This window comes from Procambarus clarkii, chromosome 83 (genome assembly GCF_040958095.1).
Source record: "Procambarus clarkii isolate CNS0578487 chromosome 83, FALCON_Pclarkii_2.0, whole genome shotgun sequence".
Classification (NCBI taxonomy): domain Eukaryota; kingdom Metazoa; phylum Arthropoda; class Malacostraca; order Decapoda; family Cambaridae; genus Procambarus; species Procambarus clarkii.
The window spans coordinates 14949350-14975093 of NC_091232.1; the positions used below are offsets into that span (position 1 = coordinate 14949350).

A 25744-nucleotide genomic window follows, 5' to 3' on the forward strand; every position below is an offset into this window, starting at 1 on the left:
GATAATAGGGAAGAAAAGAAACTTAGATGATTGTCATGCCCTTCAAGAAGACTTGGACAGAATAAGTATATGGGGCACCACTTGGCAAATGGAATTTAATGTAAATAAATGCCATATTGTGGAATGTGGAATAGGAGAGCATAGACCCCACACAACCTATAAAATTATGTGAGAAATCTTTAAAGAAGTCTGATAAAGAAAGAGATCTAGGGGTAGTTCTAGATAGTTCCCTATCACCTGAGGATCACATTAAGAACATTGTGCGAGAGGCCTATTCTACTCTTTCTAACTTCAGAATTGCTTTTAAATACATGGATGGTGAAATACTAAAGAAATTGTTCACGACTTTAATTAGACCAAAGCTGGAATATGCAGTGGTTGTATGGTGCCCATATCTTAACACTTTGATGCTCTGGGCGCACATGCGCCACACTTCCCCGGGTGGGTTTGGGCATTCCGCAGGAGCGCGCAGTAATTCTGAAAAGTGTTTAATCTTTTCAACTTTGTTACCTCAATTCTCGCCCTAAGTTTTTCAATTTGGTATCATTGTGTTCGCAAAAGAATTCTCTACAGGACTAAAGGCATATTAAGTCCAAATGCCCAGCGTACTATCCGCAACAAACAGAGAAAGTGAGAGCGTGTTACCCGAGAGCGTGCAGGACCGATAAAATGTGTACACTTTGGTCACTTCAATTCTCATTCTAAGTCTTTCATTTTGGTATTAGTGTGTTCACAATAGAATTTTCTATAAGACTAAAGGCATATAAAGTCCAAACAGTTGGCGTACCATCCGCAACAAACAGAGAAAATGAGAGCGTGTTACGGGAGCGTGGCTCAAGAGCGATAAAATGTTTACATTCCCTTCACTTTGGTCACCTCATTTCTCGTCCTAGGTCTTTCATTTTGGTATCATTGTGATTGCAATATAATTCTCTACAGGACTAAAGGCATATAAAGTCCAAAAGCCCAGCGTACCATCCGCAATAAACAGAGAAAGTGAGAGCATGTTACCCAGGAGCGCGCAAGACCGATAAAATGTGTACACTCCTTTCACTTTAGTCACCTCAATTCTCGTCCTAGGTCTTTCATTTTGGTATCAATGTGTTCGAAATAGAATTCCCAACAAGAACATATGCATATAATGTAAAAAACAGCGGCGCGCTCCACCCGCCGACAAGATGAAATTTACCAGAAAGAGAGCGCTGCACCACCCCAAGGAGCCTCTCATTACAATAGAGAGCGCGGTCATACTGAAATGTGTATACTCTCTTCAACTTTGTCATCTCAATTCTCATCCTAGGTTTTTCAATTTGATATCAATGTGTTCGCAATAGAATTCTCTACAGGACTAAATGCATATAAAACTCAAAAGCCCAGCGAGAAAGTGAGAAAGTGAGAGCGTGTTACCCGGGAGCACAAAAGAGCAATTAAATGTGTACACTCTCTTCACTTTGGACATCTCAATTCTCGTCCTAGATCTTTCATTTTTGTGTCATTGTGTTTGCAATAGAATTTCCTACAGGAGTATATGCAAATATAAAGTCCAAAAGCTCGGCGTCCCACCCACAGCAAACAGAGAAAGTGACGGTGCATTACTGCAGTGAGCGCTAATAAAGAGCAATAAAATGGGTATACTCTTTTCAACTTTGTTACCTCAATTCTGGTTCTAGGTCTTTCATTTTGGTATCAATGTGTTCGCAATAAAATTCCCTACAGATGTATATGCATATAATGTCCAAAAATGCAGCGTGCTCTCTCCTAAAGCCGCCGCCAATTTGCCGCCAGAAACGACGCAATGCTGCATCGTTACCGGACTACCCCCGAGTAAAAAAATGATGCAATGCTGTGTCGTTACCGAGCGGAAGTGTTAAGAAGCACATCAACAAACTGTAAAAGGTGCAAAGACATGCTACTAAGTGGCTCCCAGAACTGAAGGACAAGAGCTACGAAGAAAGGTTAGAGGCATTAAATATGCCAAAACTAGAAGAGAGAAGAAAAAGGGGTGATATCATCACTATGTACAAAATAGTAACAGGAAATGATAAAATTGATAGGGAAGATTTCCTGAGACCTGGAACTTCAAGAACAAGAGGTCATAGATTTAAACTAACTAAACACAGATGCCGAAGAAATATAAGAAAATTCACTTTTGCAAACAGAGTGATAGACAGTTGGAAGAAGTTAGGTGAGAAGATGGTGGAGGTCAAGACCGTCAGTAGTTTGAAATTCCCAGCATTCTATGACAAAGAGTGCTGGGAAGATGGGACACCACAAGTGTAGCTCTCATCCTGTAACTACACTTAGGTAATTACACAGTACTTCGGAAGTGAGTAATATTCAACGAAGTAGTTAATGGTACACAGCCCGAATTCGTTCTTGTTGCACCAGGTACAGATAAATTTTTGCTTCTTGTTTCTTCGTTCTGTGTGCTTGCAAATAATGAACTCACGTATACCCTTGGCATTAGTACTTGTAGGTGGTATGTAGTCAAGCTTGTAAAGCATAAGGTAGTCTTGAAAAGATCGCTTTGTAAGGTCCCACAGAGGAAGACATTCAGTCATTCTCAAAGAGTGTCAGTCAATCTGGAAGAGATTCAGGCATTCTGGAAGAGATTCAGCCATTCATGAAGAGTGTCAGTCAACCTGGAAGAGATTCAGGCATTCTGGAAGAGATTCAACCATTCTCGAAGTGTCAGTCAGTCTGGAAGAGATTCAGGCATTCTGGAAGAGATTCAGCTATTCTTGAAAGTATCTATGGAAAACACTACCATATAAGCCGCTAAAACTATTCATCTATGCTACTTGTATCAGATGCATTACCACTGAGCCTAGAAAATGATTCATCTATGTATCATCTATATAAATTGGAGATGGCATAGGTGGGCAAGGGTAGTGCTCAGAGTTACACCTGGATAAGCTAGCTGTATCGTCCTCATAGGTGCTGTATCACTTGCATCCTTCCTTTGTGTTAGGTCCTTATTGCACCTAGCTTCACCAATATCATGACCCTTATGTTCTTCAAACAATAAGGTCTGAATTTCATCAACAGAGCGCAATCTTTCAACGCCGCATTGGACAGGTGTTTGGGAGCCAGTGGCGCTTCCTCCACCCATGGTTGCTCACTCAGTACTAACCCAGCCATCAGCTCTAGGGCATTCTTGAAATTTTTCCAAGATGGCTGCCACTCACTGGAGGTCCAAAGAGTCCATTTCGTACATAACCTACCGCACACACATTTTGAATGGGTACCAATATTCAAAAGGTGTTTTCTCGGTTGGCGCAGTTTCTAACCGACCGAGTTTTCTCGGTTGGCACAGCACAGTGGTTAATCTAATATATATTTTTAAGAAGGTAATTTCTAGCAACATTAAAAATGTTTACAGGTATATTGTAAGAAAGTATAAAAATACATTGTAAGAAGGTATAAAAATGCATTGTAACAAAGTATACAAAAATACATTGTATGAGAAATTTGACGGAAAAAAGTAGGTATAATAAAGTAAATTTAACGGTTATTCACAGGTACATTTTGGCATAATTTGATGATTATTGCAAGATATAATGTAGCAAATCATGTGTATGACATGATATAGGATAACAGCACTGCTTACAATGGTAAAGTTATATGGCATAGGTACATATTTTTGGGAATTGGGTAGTAATAGATACAGTGCGAGTTTCAAGCACTAGGTAGGAAAATATGAAGATGAAATTAGGTGCTTTTTGGTTTTCTTTTTGAATAAGGCAAAAGTTTGACAGCTTTTCAATTCGTTAGGGAATGAGTTCCATAGACCAGGTACCCTTATTTTCATAGTGTGTTCACACAGATTAAGTTTGACTCTGGGGATATCAAAGAGACATTTATTTCTGGTGTGGTGATTATGTGTTCTATTACATCTGTCCAAAAAGAGTTTCAGAACAGGGTTTTGCACTTAAGAATAGGGGTTTGTAAATGTAATTGACACAAGAGAATGTGTGGAGTGAGGTTATGTTTAGCATGTTTAGGGATTTAAACTGGGGGCTGAGTGTTGTCTGAAAGCTGAGTTTGTTATTATTCTGATAGCAGATTTTTGCTGGGTGATGATGAGCTTGAGGTGGTTAGCAGAGGTTGAGCCCCATGCACAGATACCATTTGAGATAGGGACAGATTAGCACATAGTATAGTGAGAGGAGAGCAGAGTTTGGAACATTATATCTGATATTAGAGAGCATACCAACCATTTTTGAGACTTTCTTTGTTATGTGTTGTATGTGGGTGCTGAAGTTGAATCTCTTGTCTAAGTATAGACCTTGGAACTTTTCATAATTTTTTATTGCAGATGTTAACATTGTCTATCTGAATCTGAATTGCATTTGTTGATTTGCTTCCAAATAATATTTAGTAGGTCTTTTTTATGTTTGGTGTGTGTTTGTTGGTTGACATCCATAAGTGAACTTTTTTTAGTTCATTGTTTACAACATTATTTAGTGTGTGTGTAAATTGGGGTCTGAGTAGATGAAGGTAGTATCGTCAGCAAATATAATAGGTGTAAGAATGTTAGAGACATTAGGCAGATCATTGATGTATATAAGGAAAGCAGTACGAATAAATACATGGTGTGCATATATTTATAGGCATTAGGCAGATCATTGATGTATATAAGGAAAGCAGTATGAATAAATACATGGAGTGCATATCTTTATATGCATAATCTGTATATACATATATTTTCTAAGTTACACATAATGAACACCACCTTTGACTCTTCAATACAACTGGTTAGCTTGACAGAAACTAAATAAAGTGTGTGAAACAAAACAAAAAATTATCGATAAAGTTCTTCCCTTGCAGTGCCTCTCCTCATTTCTGCTGAAAAAATGCAACTTTTCTAGACTACTAAAACTAAACTACATGTGGTAGAGAGCTTTTACTTGTATTTTTGTGTTTCTTGGATGCTAATTAACAATGTTAAATGAAACAATATTCATTTCACAGCCACATACTTCATGAAGGACGAAAAATGGGGCCCCTGCCCGCCTTCAGGGGGTGCTGGGACAACTCCGACACCCCCGTAGCACTCCTGATAAAATAACCTTTAATTGTGTAAAATTTATTTTGACTAGTTACAAGCGTATTGCTTCCAACCTTGCACAGACATTCTCTCTTATAGATATTGATAAACACAGCATATATAGGAAGTTTTAAATGAATATTGAACATCTGAAGCAAGCACAATCTTTTTCAATATCCATAATTTACTTATAGCAGGTACAGTATTGAGATCATAAAGCTTACAAAGTTTAATATGTGATACCTGAAGAGAACACTGAAACATTATTCTACTTTAACCCTCAAACCACTAGGGGCCCAAATGGAATTCACACCCACAGGCGCAACAAAAAAAAATTCCTAAAAATTCTATCGTCTTATAGAAGTGTTCATTTTTGTTCCCTGATCACGGAAAAAAATAAAAAAAAATCGTAGGAGGCATATTTTAGCCGCAATAGGGTAGGAAAGTGTGGCAAAAAAGGGGAGTTGGCAGAGCCTTCACCAGACGAGGTCTACTCCGCCCGAGCTGTCAGACGGCAGTTGCCACAAATATATTATTACCTAATTATTTCAATGTCTCTGATTGATTTTTTCTTAGTTTTTTGCGGTAATATTATTCCATACAGTGAATTGTGGTATATTTATATAATAAAATGTGTGAACCATCGCTGTACTCAAAATTATGGTTTGCATATTAGTGATTCAATGTATTATGTTCATAATAATATAATAATAATAATAATAATAATAATAATAATAATAATAATAATTTTATTTAGGTAAGGTACATACATAAAGAGATTTTACAAAGTTTGTTGGCTTTATAGATAGAGCTAGTACATACAATGCCTAAAGCCACTATTACGCAAAGCGTTTCGGGCAGGAAAAACATTAATGACTAAAGCTTAAAACTAATGGGTAAAAAGAATAAGATGTGTTGAGTACAAATAAAAATAGAGGTAAAAGAGGGGGGGAACATTGTTGAAAAAGCAGCACAAATACAATTACAAATTATTACAGAAAATTACATTCAAACAGCGTTGATTTGAAAAACAAAAAAAACAAAAAACATACATGGGTTGACAACAGAGGGGTAAGGTGAGTTACAGGGAATTTATTAGGTATAGCTTCGTTTTTAACTTAAACTGGTTGAGAGAGGTACAGTCTTTAACATGGTTGGGAAGGTCATTCCACATTCTGGGCCCCTTGATTTGTAGAGCATTTCTGGTTTGATTAAGTCGTACTCTAGGAATATCAAAACTGTATTTATTTCTGGTGTGGTGCTCATGGGTTCTGTTACAACCTTCTATGAAGCTTTTGAGATCAGGATTGGCATTATAGTTTAGCGTTTTATATATGTATAATACACATGAGAGAATGTGCAGTGACTTAATGTCTAACATATTCAGAGATTTGAGTAGGGGTACCGAGTGATGTCTGGGGCCAGAATTGGATATTGTCCTAATAGCAGCTTTGTGTTGAGTAATTAGAGGACGTAAGTGATTTTGGGTAGTAGAGCCCCCAAGCACAAATACCATAGTTGAGATATGGATAGACAAGGGAGTAATAGAGAATAAATATAATATATATAAAACAATAAACAAATAGTTTTGCTGTTGTTACACTATATACACAGGTTATATATAAGTATCTGCATGTTTTGTTCACCATAACGAACTACTAAGTTGGTCTTGTGAGTCAAAAAGCAAGGAGGAGTGACTGCCAAACACTAGCGAGCTACTCACTCCCACTCCCTCCCTCAACATCACCTCACTCACCCTCATTCTCCTCCCACAGTACTGTTTTTGCATTTATTCACTATACACAGACGTTATATATACGTATTTACATGTTTTGTTCACCATAACTGTACATCTAAGCTTGTATGGTGAGTAAAGGCACAAAGACGTAGCTTAGTAGTTCTCCCAATCTCCTAATTTTTATGTAATATCAAACAACCTTATAATTGTGTTCATTGCTGTCTTCTTTTATGTGCTAGCCATATGCTGTATTGTGACTACCAATTTTTGTCAACTACCATCCAAGCTGTCATTGCAATCAATCTTATATTGTTTCTGCTGTATTGTGCCTACCAATTTGTTGTCAACTACCATTTTAAGCTGTCATTGCAATCAATCATAGCTACCTATGTGCTTTAATATACTGTACCTATAATTTTCTCTCATCTTCTTTTTTTTCATTCCATGTAATCTGTTGTCATTTTTTTGTCTATAAATTTTGCAAGTATTTACTTCCTTAAAATTTTCTTAGATTAAGGACCTGCCCGAAACGCTGCGCGTGCTAGTGGCTTTACAAGACTGTAATTACCATATTTGTATCCTCACATTCCTTATGTACATTCTTGTATATGCATAAATAAATAAATAAATAAATAAATAAAATAAATATTCACAGTCAGCTGATCGGCGGCCGCCCTCAAGGCCAGACGCACTAATATTTCTCCTCCAACAATATTGTTTGTGGTGTTATTACCCTATATACACACATTATATATAAGTATCTACCTGTTTTATTCACCATACCTGTACAAATAAGCTGGTATGGTGCCCAAAGACCACAGTGGCCATCAGTAAACAACATGCCAAGTCGTGCAGACGACACTCCTCCCTCACCAAAATGGCGGCTCCCAACCTACTCCTCTCGCTGTTATCTCACACTATACACACGTTATATATAAGTATCTACATTTGTGTTCATAGCGAACCACTAAGCTGGTATGGTGAGTGCAGTCAATATAGGTGACCACACACAGTCAGAAGACAACGCCACAACCCTCCCTCCACAGCCTTACTCCTCCCTCCATGGAGCACAGCGCTAAATATCACCACAATCCTGCTATTATCAGAATCCTGGTCAGTTTTATCACAGTCAGGGGGCTTCAGTAATACTATCACTGCTAAATAATAGCAGTATCATATATATTATGGCATTTGTAGGCGATGTTGTGGTCACAAGCTGAACAGTGGTGCTGTGAGCTCATGCTGCATGCGCCAGCCTTGGTGGCTTGCTGAATACTGATGCTCTAACACCCAAGAATGTTGGCCTGGATTTTTTTATAGGTGGCATCTGGCAACTATCCATCGTGGCTGTACTATAGCTGCCCCTATCCCAGGCGGGGCGTTTCAATTATAGCGCTAGACACGAAATCATATATAAATGATGTGCGCGGTTTCGGTTTTGTCACTGATATCATTTATATATGATATGCGCGGTTTGAGGGTTAAACACGTTTCAGAATCTATTTACTTACATTATAACCTCCATTTTATACAGTTCCACAGTGGTCACTACTATTGTAGGAAACCATAATATTTACTATGAGTGAACAAGAATACTGTATTTGTAATATTGGAGCTTGAATCACTTGTATTATAATACAGTATAATGAGTTTGTAAAATTAAATTATAACTGAAATCAAGGTGTTGCAATAGATTTTTTACTCATAAGCAAATTACTCATATGCATAATACAGACTTTCTTTTAATTAACATTTAATATTCACAGAACAAGTTAGGCTACTCAAAATAAATATTTATAAATTTTTACTTTAGCCTATTCTTGAAATGTAATGTTAAATTTATGTATCCTGGTTATTCATAAATTTATCTAATATGCCCAACTCTTTTTCTAATTTTATTCTTCCTCGTTTGTTTAATAATTTTTAATGCAATTTTTCTCATAGGTTACTCATGCAGATGTTAATGCTCTACATCTATCCCTCTCTGCCAAAAATCACCCTAAAATGCCAATTCTGGCTTATCGTGTACAATATAAAATACCAGGAGATGACTGGAAATTTGCACAAGCCATGGAATTCAAGAAAGGTTGGTATATGTGTATATATACAGTAAAGTGTGTGTAATTACGTAAGTGTAGTTACAGGATGAGAGCTACGCTCGTGGTGTCCTGTCTTCCCAGCACTCTGTCATATAACGCTTTGAAACTACTGACGGTCTTGGCCTCCACCACCTTCTCACCTAACTAGTTGCAACCGTCTACCACTCTGTTTGCGAAAGTGAATTTTCTTATATTTCTTCGGCATCTGTGTTTAGCTAATTTATATCTATGACCTCTTGTTCTTAAAGTTCCAGGTCTCAGGAAATCTTCCCTATCGATTTTATCAGTTCCTGTTACTATTTTGTACGTAGTGATCATATCACCTCTTTTTCTTCTGTCTTCTAGTTTTGGCATATTTAATGCCTCTAACCTCTCCTCATAGCTCTTGCCTTTCAGTTCTGGGAGCCACTTAGTAGCATGTCTTTGCACCTTTTCCAGTTTGTTGATGTGCTTCTTAAGATATGGGCACCACACAACCGCTTGTGTGTGTGTGTGTGTGTATGTGTGTGTGTATGTGTATGTGTAATTACCTAAGTGTAGTTACAGGATGAGAGCTACACTTGTGGTGTCCCATCTTCCCAGTACTCTGTCATATAATACTCTGAAACTACTGACGGTTTTGGCCTCCACCACATTCTCACCTAACTTCTTTCAACCATCTACCACTTTGTTTGCAAAAGTGAACTTTCTATTATTTTTAGGTGGGGGAGCTTAATTTCTCTAGTTTGAACCAATGTCCTCTTATTCTTGAAGTTACAATTTTCAAAAATTCTTTTGTCAATTTTGTAGATTCCTGTTACTATTTTGTATGTAGTGATCATATTACCTCTTTTATGTGTGTGTGTGTATATATATATATATATATATATATATATATATATATATATATATATATATATATATATATATATATATATATATATATATATATATATATATATAATATGACTGAAAACTCACACCCCAGATATAGTCGCATATAGTCCTGGGGACCATTCAGGCTTGTTTGCATATATATATATATATACAGAGCACCACTTGGTTTCCGAACTTTAGTTATCCGAAACTTCCAGTTTCCCGATTGGGGTTGGGGAGTCATGCTACCCGAACAAAGTTCGGGTAGGAAGGGGTCCACCAAGCGTCACGCCGGCTTGTGGTGGTGGGTGGGCGATGGTCCAGTTTGCCCACTGTGACTTCACAGATTCACGGCCTATTATTCCGATTATTTTGAATTGCCATAAGGCTGGAATGTTCATTCTGTGCTTTTGTTTTACATATCTGCACAATCAAGAAACATCTGTGCACCATGTTGGCTCCAAATGCACGCATTGCGTCAGTGATGGCTGACTGGTGGGTGGATGGACGATGGAGCTGAGGTGGGAGGCAGTATGAATGAGGGGGGGGGGGGGGGAGAATCAGTGAGAGAGGGGGGGAGAGAGATGCTAGGAGGGAGGGGGAGGTATGGAGAGATGTTAGGAGGTAGGGAGAGATGCTAAGAGGGAGGGGGAGGTAGGGAGAGATGCTAGGAGGTAGGCAGGAAGGGATGGAAGTAGTGAGAATTAGGGAGGGAAAGGCAGGCTGGCAGGCACAGGCAGGCACAGGCAGGCAGACAGGCAGGAAGGCAGGCAGGCTAGCTTGCAGGCAGGGAGTGAGTGGTAGTCACGCGGTTGAACCGCGTGACCTTGAGAGATGGGATGTAGGGGGGGCGGGTGGTTTGTTGGTGGTGGGGGTGAGACCGGCTCATTCCCGAAGATAAGCCTAACACACACTACCCGTTAGCATGATGGCAGGGGGGGAGGCAGGCTGGCTGGAAAGGAAGCAGGCTGGCTGGCAGGCAGGCTGGCTGGCAGGCTGGGAAGGAGGCAGGCTGGCAGGCTGGCAGGCTGGGAAGGAGGCAGGCTGGGAAGGAGGCAGGCTGGGAAGGAAGCAGGCTGGCAGGCTGGGAAGGAGGCAGGCAGGCAGGCTGGGAAGGAAGCAGGCTGGCAGGCTGGGAAGGAGGCAGGCTGGCAGGCTGGGAAGGAGGCAGGCTGGCAGGCTGGGAAGGAGGCAGGCTGGCAGGCTGGGAAGGAGGCAGGCTGGCAGGCTGGGAGGGAGGCAGGCTGGCAGGCTGGGAAGGAGGCAGGCTGGGAAGGAGGCAGGCTGGGAAGGAGGCAGGCTGGGAAGGAGGCAGGCTGGGAAGGAAGCAGGCTGGGAAGGAAGCAGGCTGGCAGGCTGGGAAGGAGGCAGGCTGGCAGGCTGGGAAGGAGGCAGGCAGGCTGGCAGGCTGGGAAGGAGGCAGGCTGGGAAGGAGGCAGACAGGCAGGCTGGGAAGGAGGCAGGCTGGGAAGGAAGCAGGCTGGCAGGCTGGGAAGGAGGCAGGCTGGCAGGCTGGGAAGGAGGCAGGCAGGCTGGCAGGCTGGGAAGGAGGCAGGCAGGCTGGCAGGCTGGGAAGGAGGCAGGCTGGGAAGGAGGCAGACAGGCAGGCTGGGAAGGAGGCAGGCTGGGAAGGAAGCAGGCTGGCAGGCTGGGAAGGAGGCAGGCAGGCTGGCAGGCTGGGAAGGAGGCAGGCTGGGAAGGAGGCAGACAGGCAGGCTGGGAAGGAGGCAGGCTGGGAAGGAAGCAGGCTGGCAGGCTGGGAAGGAGGCAGGCAGGCAGGAAGCGATATATGGGTGTTGAAGTAAACTGTGAACCACGTGACCTTTGAGAGTGTGTGTGTGTGTGTATGGGTTTGGGGTGGGGGGTGGGGGTGGTGTGTCGGTGGTGGGGGGAGAGGGGGAGGTGTGTCGGTGGTGGGGGGAGAGGGGGAGGTGTGTCGGTGGTGGGGGGAGAGGGGGAGGTGTGTTGGTGGTGGGGGAGGGACCGGCTGACTCCGTAAGCCTAACCACACTCCACAGACCTGTGACCCAGATTTGTTTCTTAAATGTACAGTACATCATCGTATATTTTAGGCAGGATGTGCCTGCAGGCTGGCAGGAAACATCCAGAGGATGTTTGCCAGACGTCTTAATAATCAGTTAGGAACAATTAAGGACTTTTATAAAGCGGATCAGGACTTCACTTATTGATGAGTACAAACAAAACACGGTCGCATTTACGCCATGAACCTGACGATTTTTTCCCCTAGAGTTTTTTTTTTCATAAATTTTTCGGAAAAATTTCTTTTTACATTTATAGTTTATTTTTTTCCCCTCTATTTCTCGTATACGAACTTACATGTTAACCGACGGGTCTCGTCCCCAAGGGGTTCGGAAACCAAGTGGTGCTCTGTATATATATATATATATATATATATATATATATATATATATATATATATATATATATATATATATATATATATATATATATATATATATATCATTATATTTCTAACAAATGAAAATATAGAAATTATTAAAAATATAGAAATAATAATAATAATTTAATAATAATTTTGTATTTAGGTAAGGTACATACATAAAGAGATTTTACAAAGTTTGTTGGCTTTATAGATAGAGCTAGTACATACAATGCCTAAAGCCACTATTACGCAAAGCGTTTCGGGCAGGAAAAACATTAATGACTAAAGCTTAAAACTAATGGGTAAAAAGAAAAGATGTGATGAGTACATATAAAAAATAGAGGTAAAAGAGGGGGGAACATTGTTGAAAAAGCAGCACAAATACAATTACAAATTATTACAGAAAATTACATTCAAACAGCGTTGATTTGAAAAACAAAAAAAAAAAAAAACATACATGGGTTGACAACAGAGGGGTAAGGTGGGTTACATGGAATTTATTAGGTATAGCTTCGTTTTTAACTTAAACTGGTTGAGAGAGGTACAGTCTTTAACATGGTTGGGAAGGTCATTCCACATTCTGGGCCCCTTGATTTGTAGAGCATTTCTGGTTTGATTTAGTCGTACTCTAGGAATATCAAAACTGTATTTATTTCTGGTGTGGTGCTCATGGGTTCTGTTACAACCTTCTATGAAGCTTTTGAGATCAGGATTGGCATTATAGTTTAGCGTTTTATATATGTATAATACACATGAGAGAATGTGCAGTAACTTAATGTCTAACATATTCAGAGATTTGAGTAGGGGTACCGAGTGATGTCTGGGGCCAGAATTGGATATTGTCCTAATAGCAGCTTTGTGTTGAGTAATTAGAGGACGTAAAATATATAATATTTCTAACAAACATGACCTAACATAAGCGTACCCTTCCATTTATCTTTCTTTCTCTTTCCTTTACTTTCTCTCTTCTCTCATTTTTCTGTTCATTGTTTTCTCTTACATTCCCTTGCTATCCTCTTCTTATTCCTATTACTATCTCCTTCTCATTCGGTGGTTATAATAGGAGCTGCCTCGTATGGGCCAATAGGCCCTCTGCAGTTCTTATTCCTACTATTATCCCCTCTACTACACCTTACCTTGCTCCTCACCTCTCTTACTTATTTATTGCCTGCATCTACTTCCTCATCACAATCAACTTGAGAATGGTCCAGGACGGACCGAAACGTCATCGTCCCTTCACCTTCTAGTGTGTGGTCTGGTCAACATACTTTAGCCATGTTATTGTGACTCATTGCCTGTGTGTGTGTATATATATATGTTGTACCTAATAGCCAGAATGTCGTACTCGGCCTACTATGCAAAGCCCAATTTGCCCAATAAGCCAAGTTTTCCTGAATTTATATATTTTTCTAATATTTTTCTTATGAAATGATAAATGTGCATATTTCATTATGTATAAGTTATTTTGTTTAAATTTGAGTTAAAACTAACATAGATATATGACCTAACCTAACCAACCCTACCTAACCTATCTAAACCTAACCTAAACTAACACAACTACGTCAGTAATTTATGTTCTTAATATAATTTAATAATAATAATTCAAATAAACTAATTGGAAACAATTTATTGAAAATAAAGAAAATCACTCGGCCTATTAGACGTATTGGGCCTTGATAGGAACGTTATCCCTGCAGACAAAAATCAGAAGATACAATTGACGATTTACTATAAAACAAAAAAAACGGCCAACCTACTCATGAAAAACTCTCCAGACACAAAGCAGAATGCCTTAAAGTAGACCAATGTCGTCAATGCCTTCAAATGCCCACTTGGGGACTGTAAGCCCCAAAGAACTCAGTATATAGGCAACACAACATCACTTTCCAGGCGATTAACAATGCATCAGCAACAGGGCTCCATTAAGGAACATATAATCTCTTCCCACAACCAGACCATCACCAGAGAAGTCTTAACGAACAACACAGAAATCATCGATAGATACAGTGATAGCAGGTGGCTTGACATCTGCGAGGCATTACACATCAAAAAGTCGACACTAGCAATCAACAGCCAATTAATGCACAACTGTATTCAACCCACTTCAAGATTCCGTACCAATATAGAAGCATCAAGAGGAAATATGGGCCAATAGGCCCTTTGCAGTTACTTACATTCTTCCCTCTCATTTATCCAATTTATACCCATTGCCCCCTCCCCGCTCAGCTCGTTGTCGCCGTGTGGGGGCTTAGTGGGCGGCTGCCGGAGTGTGATGCTCCTTGGGACAGTCCTCTGTCCTTTTCTAGCCTTGTGCTCCTGCTGCCGTCCTCTCCAATTCTGCTGGGCATCTTTTCCTTTTCCTTCTGTTTCGTTTTTCTCCCCCCTCTTCTCCTATCTGCTTGCCGTTTCCTACCGACCTTTTGCTCGTTCTGGTTCTTCCCTTGGACTTCTTCTATTTTGACGCCCGGGTGCTTGAGGAGGCATACTCATGCACCCGTAGAACTGCAGTACCCGACGTCGAGAGCGAGGGGAACCTTTTATTGTCAATCCCCACTTCGTCACTGAACCCGATCTCGACGGACTGTCGGTTTCTTAAGGTGGCGTTTGTGGGGCGTATACTCGCGACGCACCCCTAGGAGGCCCCGACAAGATCGGCGATAGCTTCTTGTTGGGTGTCCTGCCTCTAATTGTGGCTCCATGGTGGGTGTGGGGGCACATTCGTGAGTGAATTCTTTCTTTCGTCAGGATGATTACCCCTGCTTCGGCTTCTTCTGGTTTACCTTCTCAGGCTCGTGGGGTGGGCGACCAAGTCCCCGAGTCGGTCCGTATTGGAAGACCGGGCTCTGTAGCCTCCGCTGCGTTGGGCCCAGACCTTGCTCCTCCTTTGGCCTCTCTGACTCCTTCCTCTGGCTCCCCTCCCTCCTCTGTGGTTGGGTCGAGCCCCAAGCCCCCAGTGGTGACTACCTCGTCCCCTGGCGTGGCTCCTTCTCTAGTTGTAACTACTGCGCCTTTTAACCCCCTCTCTCTCTGGGAGTTCTCACCGCCGTCTTCGTCACGGCCGCCCTCGCTCGATTCCTTCCAGTTCTGCTACCTATCAAGCCTTGTTTGGTCCCGCTTCGTGGGCCAAATATTTTGATCTCCTCCCTCTTGATTCTGCGCCTCCTGACGATTTCTCCCTCCATCGACATCTCATTGATTCCGTGGATGCCTCCATTACTTTCAACCCCACTCGTCTCGGTACACGTGTCGTTGCTGCTCCTTCTCAGGATGCTGCTTCCCGCTTGGCTGCCTTATCCTGCCTTGGCGTGACCCCCGTTCGGGTCTCGAAGAACGTTCAGTTGAATGCCAGTGTTGGCACTATTTTGCTCCCGCCCCATGTTGCGACCGGTGTTCGGGACCTACGCGACTGCCACGACGATATTCGACATATCCTCGCTGCCCAGGGCCATTCTATTCTCCAGGTGGACACGTTTACTCGTCCCCCTCGTGGTAGTCGCCGTCAACCCCTCTGTCATTCTTGCTGGTGCCAGGTGCTCTGTCCAGGAGTACATTCCTTCTCCTCGGCTCTGCGACAAGTGCTGGAGGTTTGGGCATGGTGCCCTCCGCTGCTCCGGGACTGTCTCTCTCTGTCCTTTGTGTGGTGGCGAAGGTCACTCTAAGTCGGAGTGCGCTTCTCCCCAGGCTCGTTGCCTCAACTGCGGTGAGGCCCATCCTACCTTCTCCCGTGCGTGTGTCCATTACAAGCTTGAGGCAGCCGTCCTCAACTTGAAGCACCGGGAGCGTTTATCTTTTCCTGAGGCGAGGCGCCAGGTTCGCCGGCTCCCGCCTTATGCTAATATCTCTTATGCTCGCGTGTTGCGCTCTTCCTCTCCTCGTCCTTCCCGCCTTCCTCAGACTCACAACCGTTTCCAGGCCTTGGACCCTGATGCGCCCACTGCCCCCTCCTCTGTCCCTTTGGGTTCTCTCCCGAAGGATCCTCCTCCTGGTCCTCTGTCTGGGGTTCCCCTTCCTTCTACCCGGTCTGTCGTGTCTTCTGTGTCTTCTTCCTCGTCCCCCTCCGATCCTCCTTCCCATCCTCTTCCTCCATCTATCGGCTCTCCCCGCCGCCTGTCGGTGCGGGCGGATGTCCATCGCTCTCCTAACGGCCGTCGTGTGTGCTCTCGTTCGGCTTCTCCTGTTGAGACACTGGAATCCGTTGCCCGGTACGTAGTTGCTGGGACACCGGTCTCTTTAAGTCAGAAGCATAAGCCTGGCTCCTTTCCTTCCTCTTCCCCAGCGGGTAAGAAGGCTTCGCTTTCTTCCTCAGCTCCTCCTCCTGGCTCTGTTGCTCCTTCCCCTCCCGTTTCAGTGCTTGCGCCCCCTGTTCCTGTTATGGAGGTTTCTTTGGCCCCTGCTTCCCTTTCGGTTGCTGCTCTTGCTGGGGTGCGCTCCTCTCTTTCTACTCCCCCTCTTCCTGCTGCTGTCCTTGACTGCTCCTCTCCGTTGTCTCCTCCTCCTCCTCCTCCTCCTCCTCCTCCTCCTCCTCCGGACCCTGCCCGCCCACCTCTGATCTGTTCTCCCGTTTCCTTCCCTCCGTCTTTGCTCAGTTTACCCATGCCCCCTAACCCTGACTTTGCTGACCCTGATCCCGACCCTGATATTCTTTAACGTGCTCTGTTGGTCTTTCGCCTTTGTTTCTTCCTTGTTCTCTATTTTTGTCCTTTCTCTTCTCGTCGTTGTCCATTCTTCAATGGAACGTTCGAGGTTATTACGCCAATTTCCTCGAACTCCAACTTCTGGTTTCGCGGTTTTCGCCCCTTTGTGTCTGTCTCCAGGAGCCGATGCTTGGTGCTCGTCCTGGTCGTTTTCGTGGCTATTCCTTTCTCTCCCCCCCCCCCCAGCCATTGCTGGGGCTTCTAATTCTTCTGCTCTCTTGATTCGGGCTGATGTTCCCTTTGTTCCTTTACTTTTTCCTTCGCCTCTCCATTGTTCTGCTGCTCGTATCTTTGTGGGGAAATGGTACACAGTTTGTTCCATTTATCTCCCCCCGAGTGTCCCGCTCTCTCTTCCTGATTTGAAACACCTCCTAGACTCCTTGCCGGAGCCTGTGCTCCTGCTGGGTGACTTCAATTGTCGTCATTCTCTTTGGGGTGACGTTCTGACGAATACCCGGGGTCGCCTCCTTGAGCCGTTTCTCCTCTCTTCTTCCCTGTCTCTTCTGAATTCTGGTGAGCCCACTCATTTGGACTCTCGAACTCGCACCCTTTCTTGTCTTGATCTTTCTCTCTGCTCTTCTTCTCTTTACTTAGATTTCACATGGCAGGTTCTTGATGACCTCCATGGAAGTGATCATTTCCCCATCCTTGTTTCCTTTTTCTCTTTTCGCCCTTCCCTCTCTTTCCCTAGGTGGCAGTTTGCTAAGGCGGACTGGACCCTATTTTCCCTCAGTGCTACTCTCTCTGACCTCTCCCTTCTGCCCCTCTCTCGCGCTCTCCTCCTTTTTCATGACACTGTCTTCGACGCTGCCCTCCGCTCTATTCCTCGCTCTTCCTCTCGGGGTCCACGGAAGTGCGTTCCCTGGTGGAATGCGGACTGTGCTCGGGCTGTCCGCTGTAAGCGTGCAGCCTGGAAGAAGCACCGCCGTAGGCAGACGACCGATTCTTTTCTTTTCTTTCGGAAAGCGAGTGCGGTGGCCCGTAGGGCCATCCGTACGGCTAAACGTGAATGTTGGGCATCTTATGTCTCGACAATTACGTCCGAAACCCCTCTGGCCCAGATCTGGAAGCGTATCCGCAAGATAGCGGGTAAGTTCGTTCCCGATGTTTCACCGGTCCTTCACCTCCATGATACTCTTGTGGCGGACCCGTTGCAGGTCGCTTCCGAACTGGGTTCCCACTTTTCTTCTGTTAGCTCTGGTCTTCATCTTCCCCAATCTTTCCTTCTTCGTAAACCTGTCCTTGAGTCTCGTCCTTTAGATTTCTGCACTCATCTTCAGCTTCCCTATAATGATCCCTTCTCTCTCTCTGAACTTCGTTCTGCCCTGGCCCTCTGCGGTTCTACGGCGGCGGGCTCCGATGGTATTCATTATGAGATGCTTCGCCATCTCCCTCCGAGCACGTCTCAGTATTTACTGAGTCTGTATAATCGGATCTGGGAGTCGTCGTCAGTCCCTGAGGACTGGCTCGATGCCGTTGTCCTCCCTGTTCGCAAACCGGGGTCTCTGGGTACTTCCCCTAAGGACTTTCGCCCTATTGCTCTCACAAGTTGTGTCTGCAAACTCTTTGAACGTATGGTTAACGTTCGTCTGATGTGGTTCCTGGAACACCATCACCTCCTCTCCCCTTCTCAATTTGGTTTCCGCAAGTGCCGCAGCACGACAGATGTCCTGGTGAACTTGGAGGTCTATATTCGTACTGCTTTTGCTGCGAAGACCTCCGTTGTTGCCGTCCTTTTTGACCTAGAAAAGGCTTACGACACCACTTGGCGTTATCATATCCTATCTCAACTTCATTCTTTTGGCCTTCGTGGTCATCTCCCTCTCTTTCTCCGCAGCTTCCTCTCTCGTCGTTCCTTTCGGGTGCGCCTTGGTACCGCTCTCTCTCCCTCTTTTCAGCAATACGAAGGTGTGCCCCAGGGTAGTGTTCTGAGCACTACTCTTTTTCTGGTTGCCCTCAATGGTCTTCTTTCCTCTCTTCCTTCTGGTGTCTTCTCCGTTCTCTATGTCGATGATCTTACCCTTTGTTGTCAGGGTGATGATTCGCCTCTCCTTCAACGCCGGCTTCAACTTGCGATTGATGCCGTGTCGTCTTGGGCCACAGGTCATGGCTTCAAGTTCTCTACTTCTAAGACTTGTGCCATGACTTTTACGCGGAAACGGGTTGTTCTTCGTCCCTCTGTCTCTTTATGGTCATCCCCTTGAATACAAAGATTCCGCGAAGCTTTTGGGGTTATTCCTTGACACTCGTTTGTCTTGGTCTCCCCATATCTCTTACCTCCGTGTTGAGTGCTCTAAGTCCCTTACCCTCCTTCGGGTCTTGTCCCATACTTCTTGGGGGGCAGATAGGCGCACTCTCCTTGCTTTACATTCCTCTCTCGTCCTGTCTAAGCTCGATTATGGTTGCCCTGCTTACTCGTCTGCTTCTCCTACTCTTCGCCGTCTTGATGCTTTGCACCATACTGGGTTGCGCCTCAGTTCTGGTGCCTTTCGTTCGACTCCCGTCCTTAGCTTGTATGTTGACACTGGCTTCCTGTCTCTCCAGGACCGCCGTGATCGCTACTGTCTTCGCTATCTTGCGCGGTCCTTGCAACATCCTTCCTCTCGCCTCTGTCGTGCTTTAACTTTTACCCCTCCTGCGGTTCCTGTTCCTCTTCACCACCTCCCTCTTTCTGTCCGGTTATCTCGCCTACAGGATTCTCTTTCCGTTCGTATTTCTGATGTTTCTCCTCGTGTTGTTCCTTCTTTGCCCCCGTGGAGGGTCCCTCTTCCGCGGTTTTGTACATCCTTGACTCGTATCACTAAAGCTTTTACCCCTCCTACAGTTCTAAAACGCCTTTTCCTCGAGCACTTTTCTTCTCACTCCCGCTCCGTTTCTGTCTTCACCGATGGGTCTAAGTCAGCGGACGGTGTTGGCTACTCTGTTGTTTTTCCTGATCGCACTTATATGTGTCGCTTGCCTCCGGAGACTAGCATCTTTACAGCGGAACTTTATGCTATTCTCTATGCTCTTCGTCTCCTGCTTTCTCGTTGTCAGTCTTCCTTTGTGGTTGTTGTTGACTCTCGTAGTGCCCTCATGGCTCTCGGGTGCTTTAATCCAGTTCATCCGGTAGTTGTCGAGATCCAGCATTGGCTGTTTCTCGTTCACAGTAAATTTAAGTCGGTTGAGTTTTGTTGGGTTCCCAGCCATATTGGCGTGTCTTTAAATGAGCGTGCGGATGCTGCCGCTAAGGAAGCTGTCCGCTCTTGTCCCATCTCTCGTAAAGGCATTCCGTATTCCGACTTTTACCCGGTTATCCATTCCTCAGTCCTTACCCGTTGGCAGGCTTCTTGGTTGTCTGTTACTGGTAACAAGCTACGTACTCTTAAATGTTGTGTTTCCTCGTGGCCGTCCTCCTTCCACCGTAACCGGCGGTGGGAAACAGCTCTGGCGAGGTTGCGTATTGGCCATACTCGCTTAACCCATGGTCACTTGATGGAGCGCCGCCCTGCTCCTTATTGTCCTAGTTGCATTGTCCCTCTTACGGTCGTGCATGTCCTTCTTGAATGTCCTGACTTCCAGGACGAGCGTGTGTCTTGCTTTCCGACCGCCCCTCGCGGTCACCTGTCCCTCGATAGAATTCTTGGTGACTCGGATACTTTTGATATCGTTCGCCTTATGCGTTTTTGTTCTCGTATTGGCATCCTTGGTGATATTTAGCGCCCTCTGATTATTTTGCGTATTTGATGGTGCTACATAGCCTTCCCGGTTTGGTGCCTTCTTTTGATAATTACTTACTTATACCCATTGCACCGTGTTCTGTCTTGTGTTGGTCAAAAGTTTATGTACCTCATCCAAAACTGTTTGAACATATCACCTCACCCAAATGCAAGTACTGTATATAAGACAAGCTGTTCAATGTTAACATTAAGTAAAACTCTGTTTTCAGGTTACAGTTGTTTGTGTGTAAACTAAAGTCTTTGAAAATGTAATAAGTTATTACGAAATGCATTCAAGCGTCGCGTCAAACTAGAAATAAAAATTAATTTTGGAGAATTGAATTTTTCAATTACCATCGACAGTAAAAAGAAACATAAGAAATATTGAGAAAATCCGTGTTAGAAATATTAATCTTACTTTTTCGGTCATATTTAACAACATATGTTTACAAGAAAGACTGCTACCAAAATAAATAAATAAATATATTATTTATTTATATATATACAGTGGAACCTCTATTAACGAGTGGCTCTATTAACGAGTTTTTCCAGTAACGAGCAAGCCACTCGCAGCAAATTTGTCTCTATTGACGAGCTCGCCTCTATTAACGAGTGAAACCACATGGTGCTTCCTAGCGTCTCGCGGGTTCTCGCAAATTCTCGGACGCCTCCGACGCCAGTGTTGTTGTTGTATCTCACACGACAAGCATCCCTCTGGATATATTTGAGCTTTACTTTGGGTTTTTAGTGGTTTTGCGACTACAATTTGTAACACACGATGTCTCCAAAGAAGCTGCTTGCTAAAGATAGTGTTGTCAAGAGAAAGAAAGACACAATTACTGTGGATTTAAAGAAGGAAATTATAGCAAAGCATGAGTGTGGTGTCTGTGTGATTGATCTCACAAGGAAGTATGGCAGGTCCTCATCAACAATTTACACCATTAGTAAGGGAATGAGGAGGTAAGGGAGGATGCTGCCTCTTCCACTGAGATCAGGGAAGTGTTTGGAATGTTTGAAAAGGTGAACGCATTCTTGGAAAAGCTGCCCTGATAAAGCAGTGAGAACCCGGTGTGTGAAAATGTTTAATTAATTTATCACTTTGTGATAACACTTTATGAAAGTGTTATCACTTTCGCAGGTATATGTCGCTTGAACGTGACACTTTTTTCTCTTGAATGCACCCAAACACCGCGCTCAAGTATCATTTGAGCAAATATTTCTATAAAATCCAATTCTTATCCGATCGACTTGGGGATTGTATACATGTTTGCCATGAAATTTCCGTTTTCTTTAATAACCACATTGCCTATTTGAGAAAACGGCATTGTATTGTATCTTCGTGGTAAGACTATTATATTGTTGACACAACGAGTGTAATCAACATAGTTTTTTATTTGGTGCTGGTCTAACGCATCCTTGTGTGACATTTGAAATGAAATTTGGGTGAAATTCCCAAGAAGAGAGAGTCCGCCTGACTCAGAGGTGGATTCTCCTTCCACACCATAACCCCTCTCATCCTTCCCACCTCCCCATCGTCTCCCTGAAGCCATCAACAACTCTTCATAAGGTAAAGTAAATATTAAAACACTACAACAAAACATTTATATTTACATATGCAATATTATATTTACATAAAAAAAAGTCATACAAGTATGGATGTTTTTGGGAGTGGAACGGATTAAATTTATTTCCTTTATTTTAAATGGGGAAATTTGTTTCCAAAGACGAGTTTTCCAGGTAACGAGCTCGGTGCCAGAACGGATTAAACTCGTTAATAGAGGTTCCACTGTATATATATATATATATATATATATATATATATATATATATATATAATATATTATATAGCTGTGGAACTTCTTTTCCACAGCTCATAAAACGGAGGAAAGGGTCCTGAAAGATATTGTTAATAGAAACGTTATCCCTACAGACAAAAATCAGAGGATACAACTGACGATTTACTATAAAACCAGAAAAACGGCCAGCCTACTCATGAGAAACTCTCCAGACACAAAGCAGAACGCTTTAAAAGAGACCAACGTCGTCTATGCCTTCAAATGCCCACTTGGGGACTGTAAGCTCCAAAAAAACCAGTATATAGGCAAGACAACAACATCTCTTTCTAGGCGTTTAACGATGCATAAGCAAGAGGGCTCCATTAAGGAACATATAATCTCTTCCCACAACCAAACCATCGCCAGAGAAATCCTAGTAAACAACACAGAAATCATCGATAGGTACAGCGATAGCAGACGGCTTGACGTTTGTGAGGCACTGCACATTAAGAAGTCAACACCAGCAATCAACAGCCAATTAATGCACAACTATATTCTACCCACCTCAAAACTCCGCTCCAATATAGAAGCATCAAGAAATATGGACCAATAGGCTTACTACAATCACTTCCATTTCAATACCCATTGTTTCTTGTTCTGTCTTGTGTTGATGAAATTAATACCCTATTAAATACCACCTCACCCCATCCACCTCACTCAAATGTAGATATAAACAAATCGAAGATATGTAAGTTCTATTCAGTTGTGTATGTGTAAAGTCTTTGAAAATGTAATAAGTTTTACGAAACGCGCTCAAGTGTCGCGTCAGACTAGAAATAAAAATGAATTTTGGAGAATTGATTTTTGAATTACCTCCAACAGTGAAAAGAAATGTACGAAAGATTGAGAAAATTCGTGTTAGAATTATTAATCTTACTTTTTCGGTCATATTTAATTATATATGTCTACAGGAAAGACTGCTACCAAAATATACTAATATATATATATATATATATATATGTATATATATATATATATATATATATATATATATATATATATATATATATATATATATATATATATATATATATATATAATGTCGTACCTAGTAGCCAGAACGCACTTCTCAGCCTACTATGCAAGGCCCAATTTGCCTAATAAGCCAAGTTTTCATGAATTAATTGCTTTTCCACTACCTAACCTAACCTAACCTAACCTAACGTTTTCGGCTACCTAACCGAACCTAACCTACAGAGATAGGTTAGGTTAGGTTAGGTAGGGTTGGTTAGGTTCGGTCATATATCTACGTTAATTTTAACTCCAATAAAAAAAAATTACCTCATACATAATGAAACGGGTAGCTTTATCATTTCATAAGAAAAAAATTAGAGAAAATATAATAATTCAGGAAAACTTGGCTTATTAGGCAAATCGGGCCTTGCATAGTAGGCCCAGAAGTGCATTCTGGCTACTAGGTACGACATATATATATATATATATATATATATATATATATATATATATATATATATATATATATATATATATATATATATATATATATATATATATATATTACATATATATATATTATACACACATACATATAAAGGAGTTCTTAAATTCTTGTAAAGTCACTAGCACGCATAGTGTTTTGGGCCGGTCCTTCTATCCCCCCGGCCATGATACAAACTCAGGCCAAAGCGCTCACAAAGCACCGCGCACCATGAGAGAACCTTGGGATATAGATTCACAACTGAGTTTTATTGAGCAACACAGGATTATTTTATACTGAATAAATATGGGACTCTCTGTTATGTTATAAAATTTGTTAAGATTCAGAGGGACGCTTTTCAGCAAACATAACTCGAGGGATGAATTGATCATTGGATCCATGCATATTGGGGATTAAGATCACCACGCTATTATACACTTCCTTGGTGAGCTAGAAAGGTAACATGGGATTTTAACCTTACACAAATTCCTGGCACTTAAACATTTTACAAATAGGTACCAAGGTTGATGGGGTATAGACCACGTGTCACAGAAATCTGAGTGAATGAATCAAAATCACACAAAACACCACCTTCACACAGGGTTCTATAAGCAAACTTAGTATAAAATGGCCTATCACTAACACAAGAGAAAAAAGCACCGCCATAGCATGTATGAGAACAATGTACTTATCGTTACTGTAGGAGACCATCACCCGTCACGCAAGCAACAACTGGCCTACACTTCAGCCTGGCCACAACAGCCCCACGAATTTGCTAGCGCATCTGTGTCCAACACCCCGCTTCCAATAGTTTTTCATACACACTTGTATCGCCATATAGTTAATTTGTATGTCTCATAAAGTTCTAGGCTGTTTTTCAACATTTAATCATTGTGCTCCTCGCCTTCTAAATACAGCACCTCCCCTATGTGCAGGAAATAAATTCTTGGGAAAATTTTGTTTTGGTTTTTAAAAATGTTAAATACCTTTTCCCTGATCACAGATATGTAAAAAAAATCGAAATTGTACTTACTTTGGCCGCAATGGGGTCTGAAAAATGGCGTGCAATGTCACGATATGGTGGTCGCTTGTGGCGTATACTCCCGAAGCCAGTCGCCCTCCAGCTTCAACATGCACGAGTTGCCACAAATATTTTTTTGTTGTTTTTTTGCGTCCATTTCCAAATACATTTTTTTTTCTTGCCAATCCTATGTATAATGAACACATACACAATATTATAGCAGTAGAACATCTGTACTGTCCCAAGACACTGTGTTATATGTGTCACAAATGTGTCCACATATATTGCTCATATATCCAATGTTTCATGTTCATTTATGTATATTTGCAATATATTTACACACTATACATTATCACACACTATATACATTCACCATCAACACACTCAGAACTCCGCAAGTGTGAGCTGCCACACCCAGCCAGTCCTCCCTCACTTCTCCAATATCTCACTCCTTACACCTTACACCTTACTTGCCAATATTGCTCCTCCCACCATACTGTTATTGTTTTTATTACACTATTTACACATGTTATGTATACGTATCTACATCAAAATGGCTCCTCCCAACATACTCCTGTTGCTGTTATTACACTATATACACACATTGCATATACTCATGTACATATGTGTTCACCATAGTGAACCACTAAGCTAATATGGTGTGCAAAACAAGAGTGGCTACCACACACAGTAATGCTACCTGGATTCCCTTCCTCCCTCCCTCACCAAAATTGCTTCTCCCCCACACTCCTTTTGCTGTTATTATACTATATATACACACACATTATATATGAGTATCTACATTTGTGTTCACCATAACGAACCACTAAGTTGGTATGCTGAGCGGCAGTGGCAGGAAATGGCAGTCCGCCACTGGCTGTCACTTGCTCCCTCCGTCACCTCACCCTACTC

At 42.5% G+C, this 25744-nt stretch overlaps 1 protein-coding gene across 2 annotated transcripts in view; it reads left to right on the forward strand.

Moving 5' to 3' along the window:
- LOC123768775 (neural cell adhesion molecule 1) overlaps positions 1–25744 on the forward strand; it is a 213303-nt gene that overhangs the window by 172217 nt on the left and 15342 nt on the right. For both annotated transcript variants that reach the window (XM_045759563.2, XM_045759561.2), the window contains one exon: positions 8733–8874. In XM_045759563.2, coding sequence (XP_045615519.1) covers positions 8733–8874 — 142 coding nt within the window. The remainder of the gene's footprint in view (positions 1–8732; positions 8875–25744) is intronic.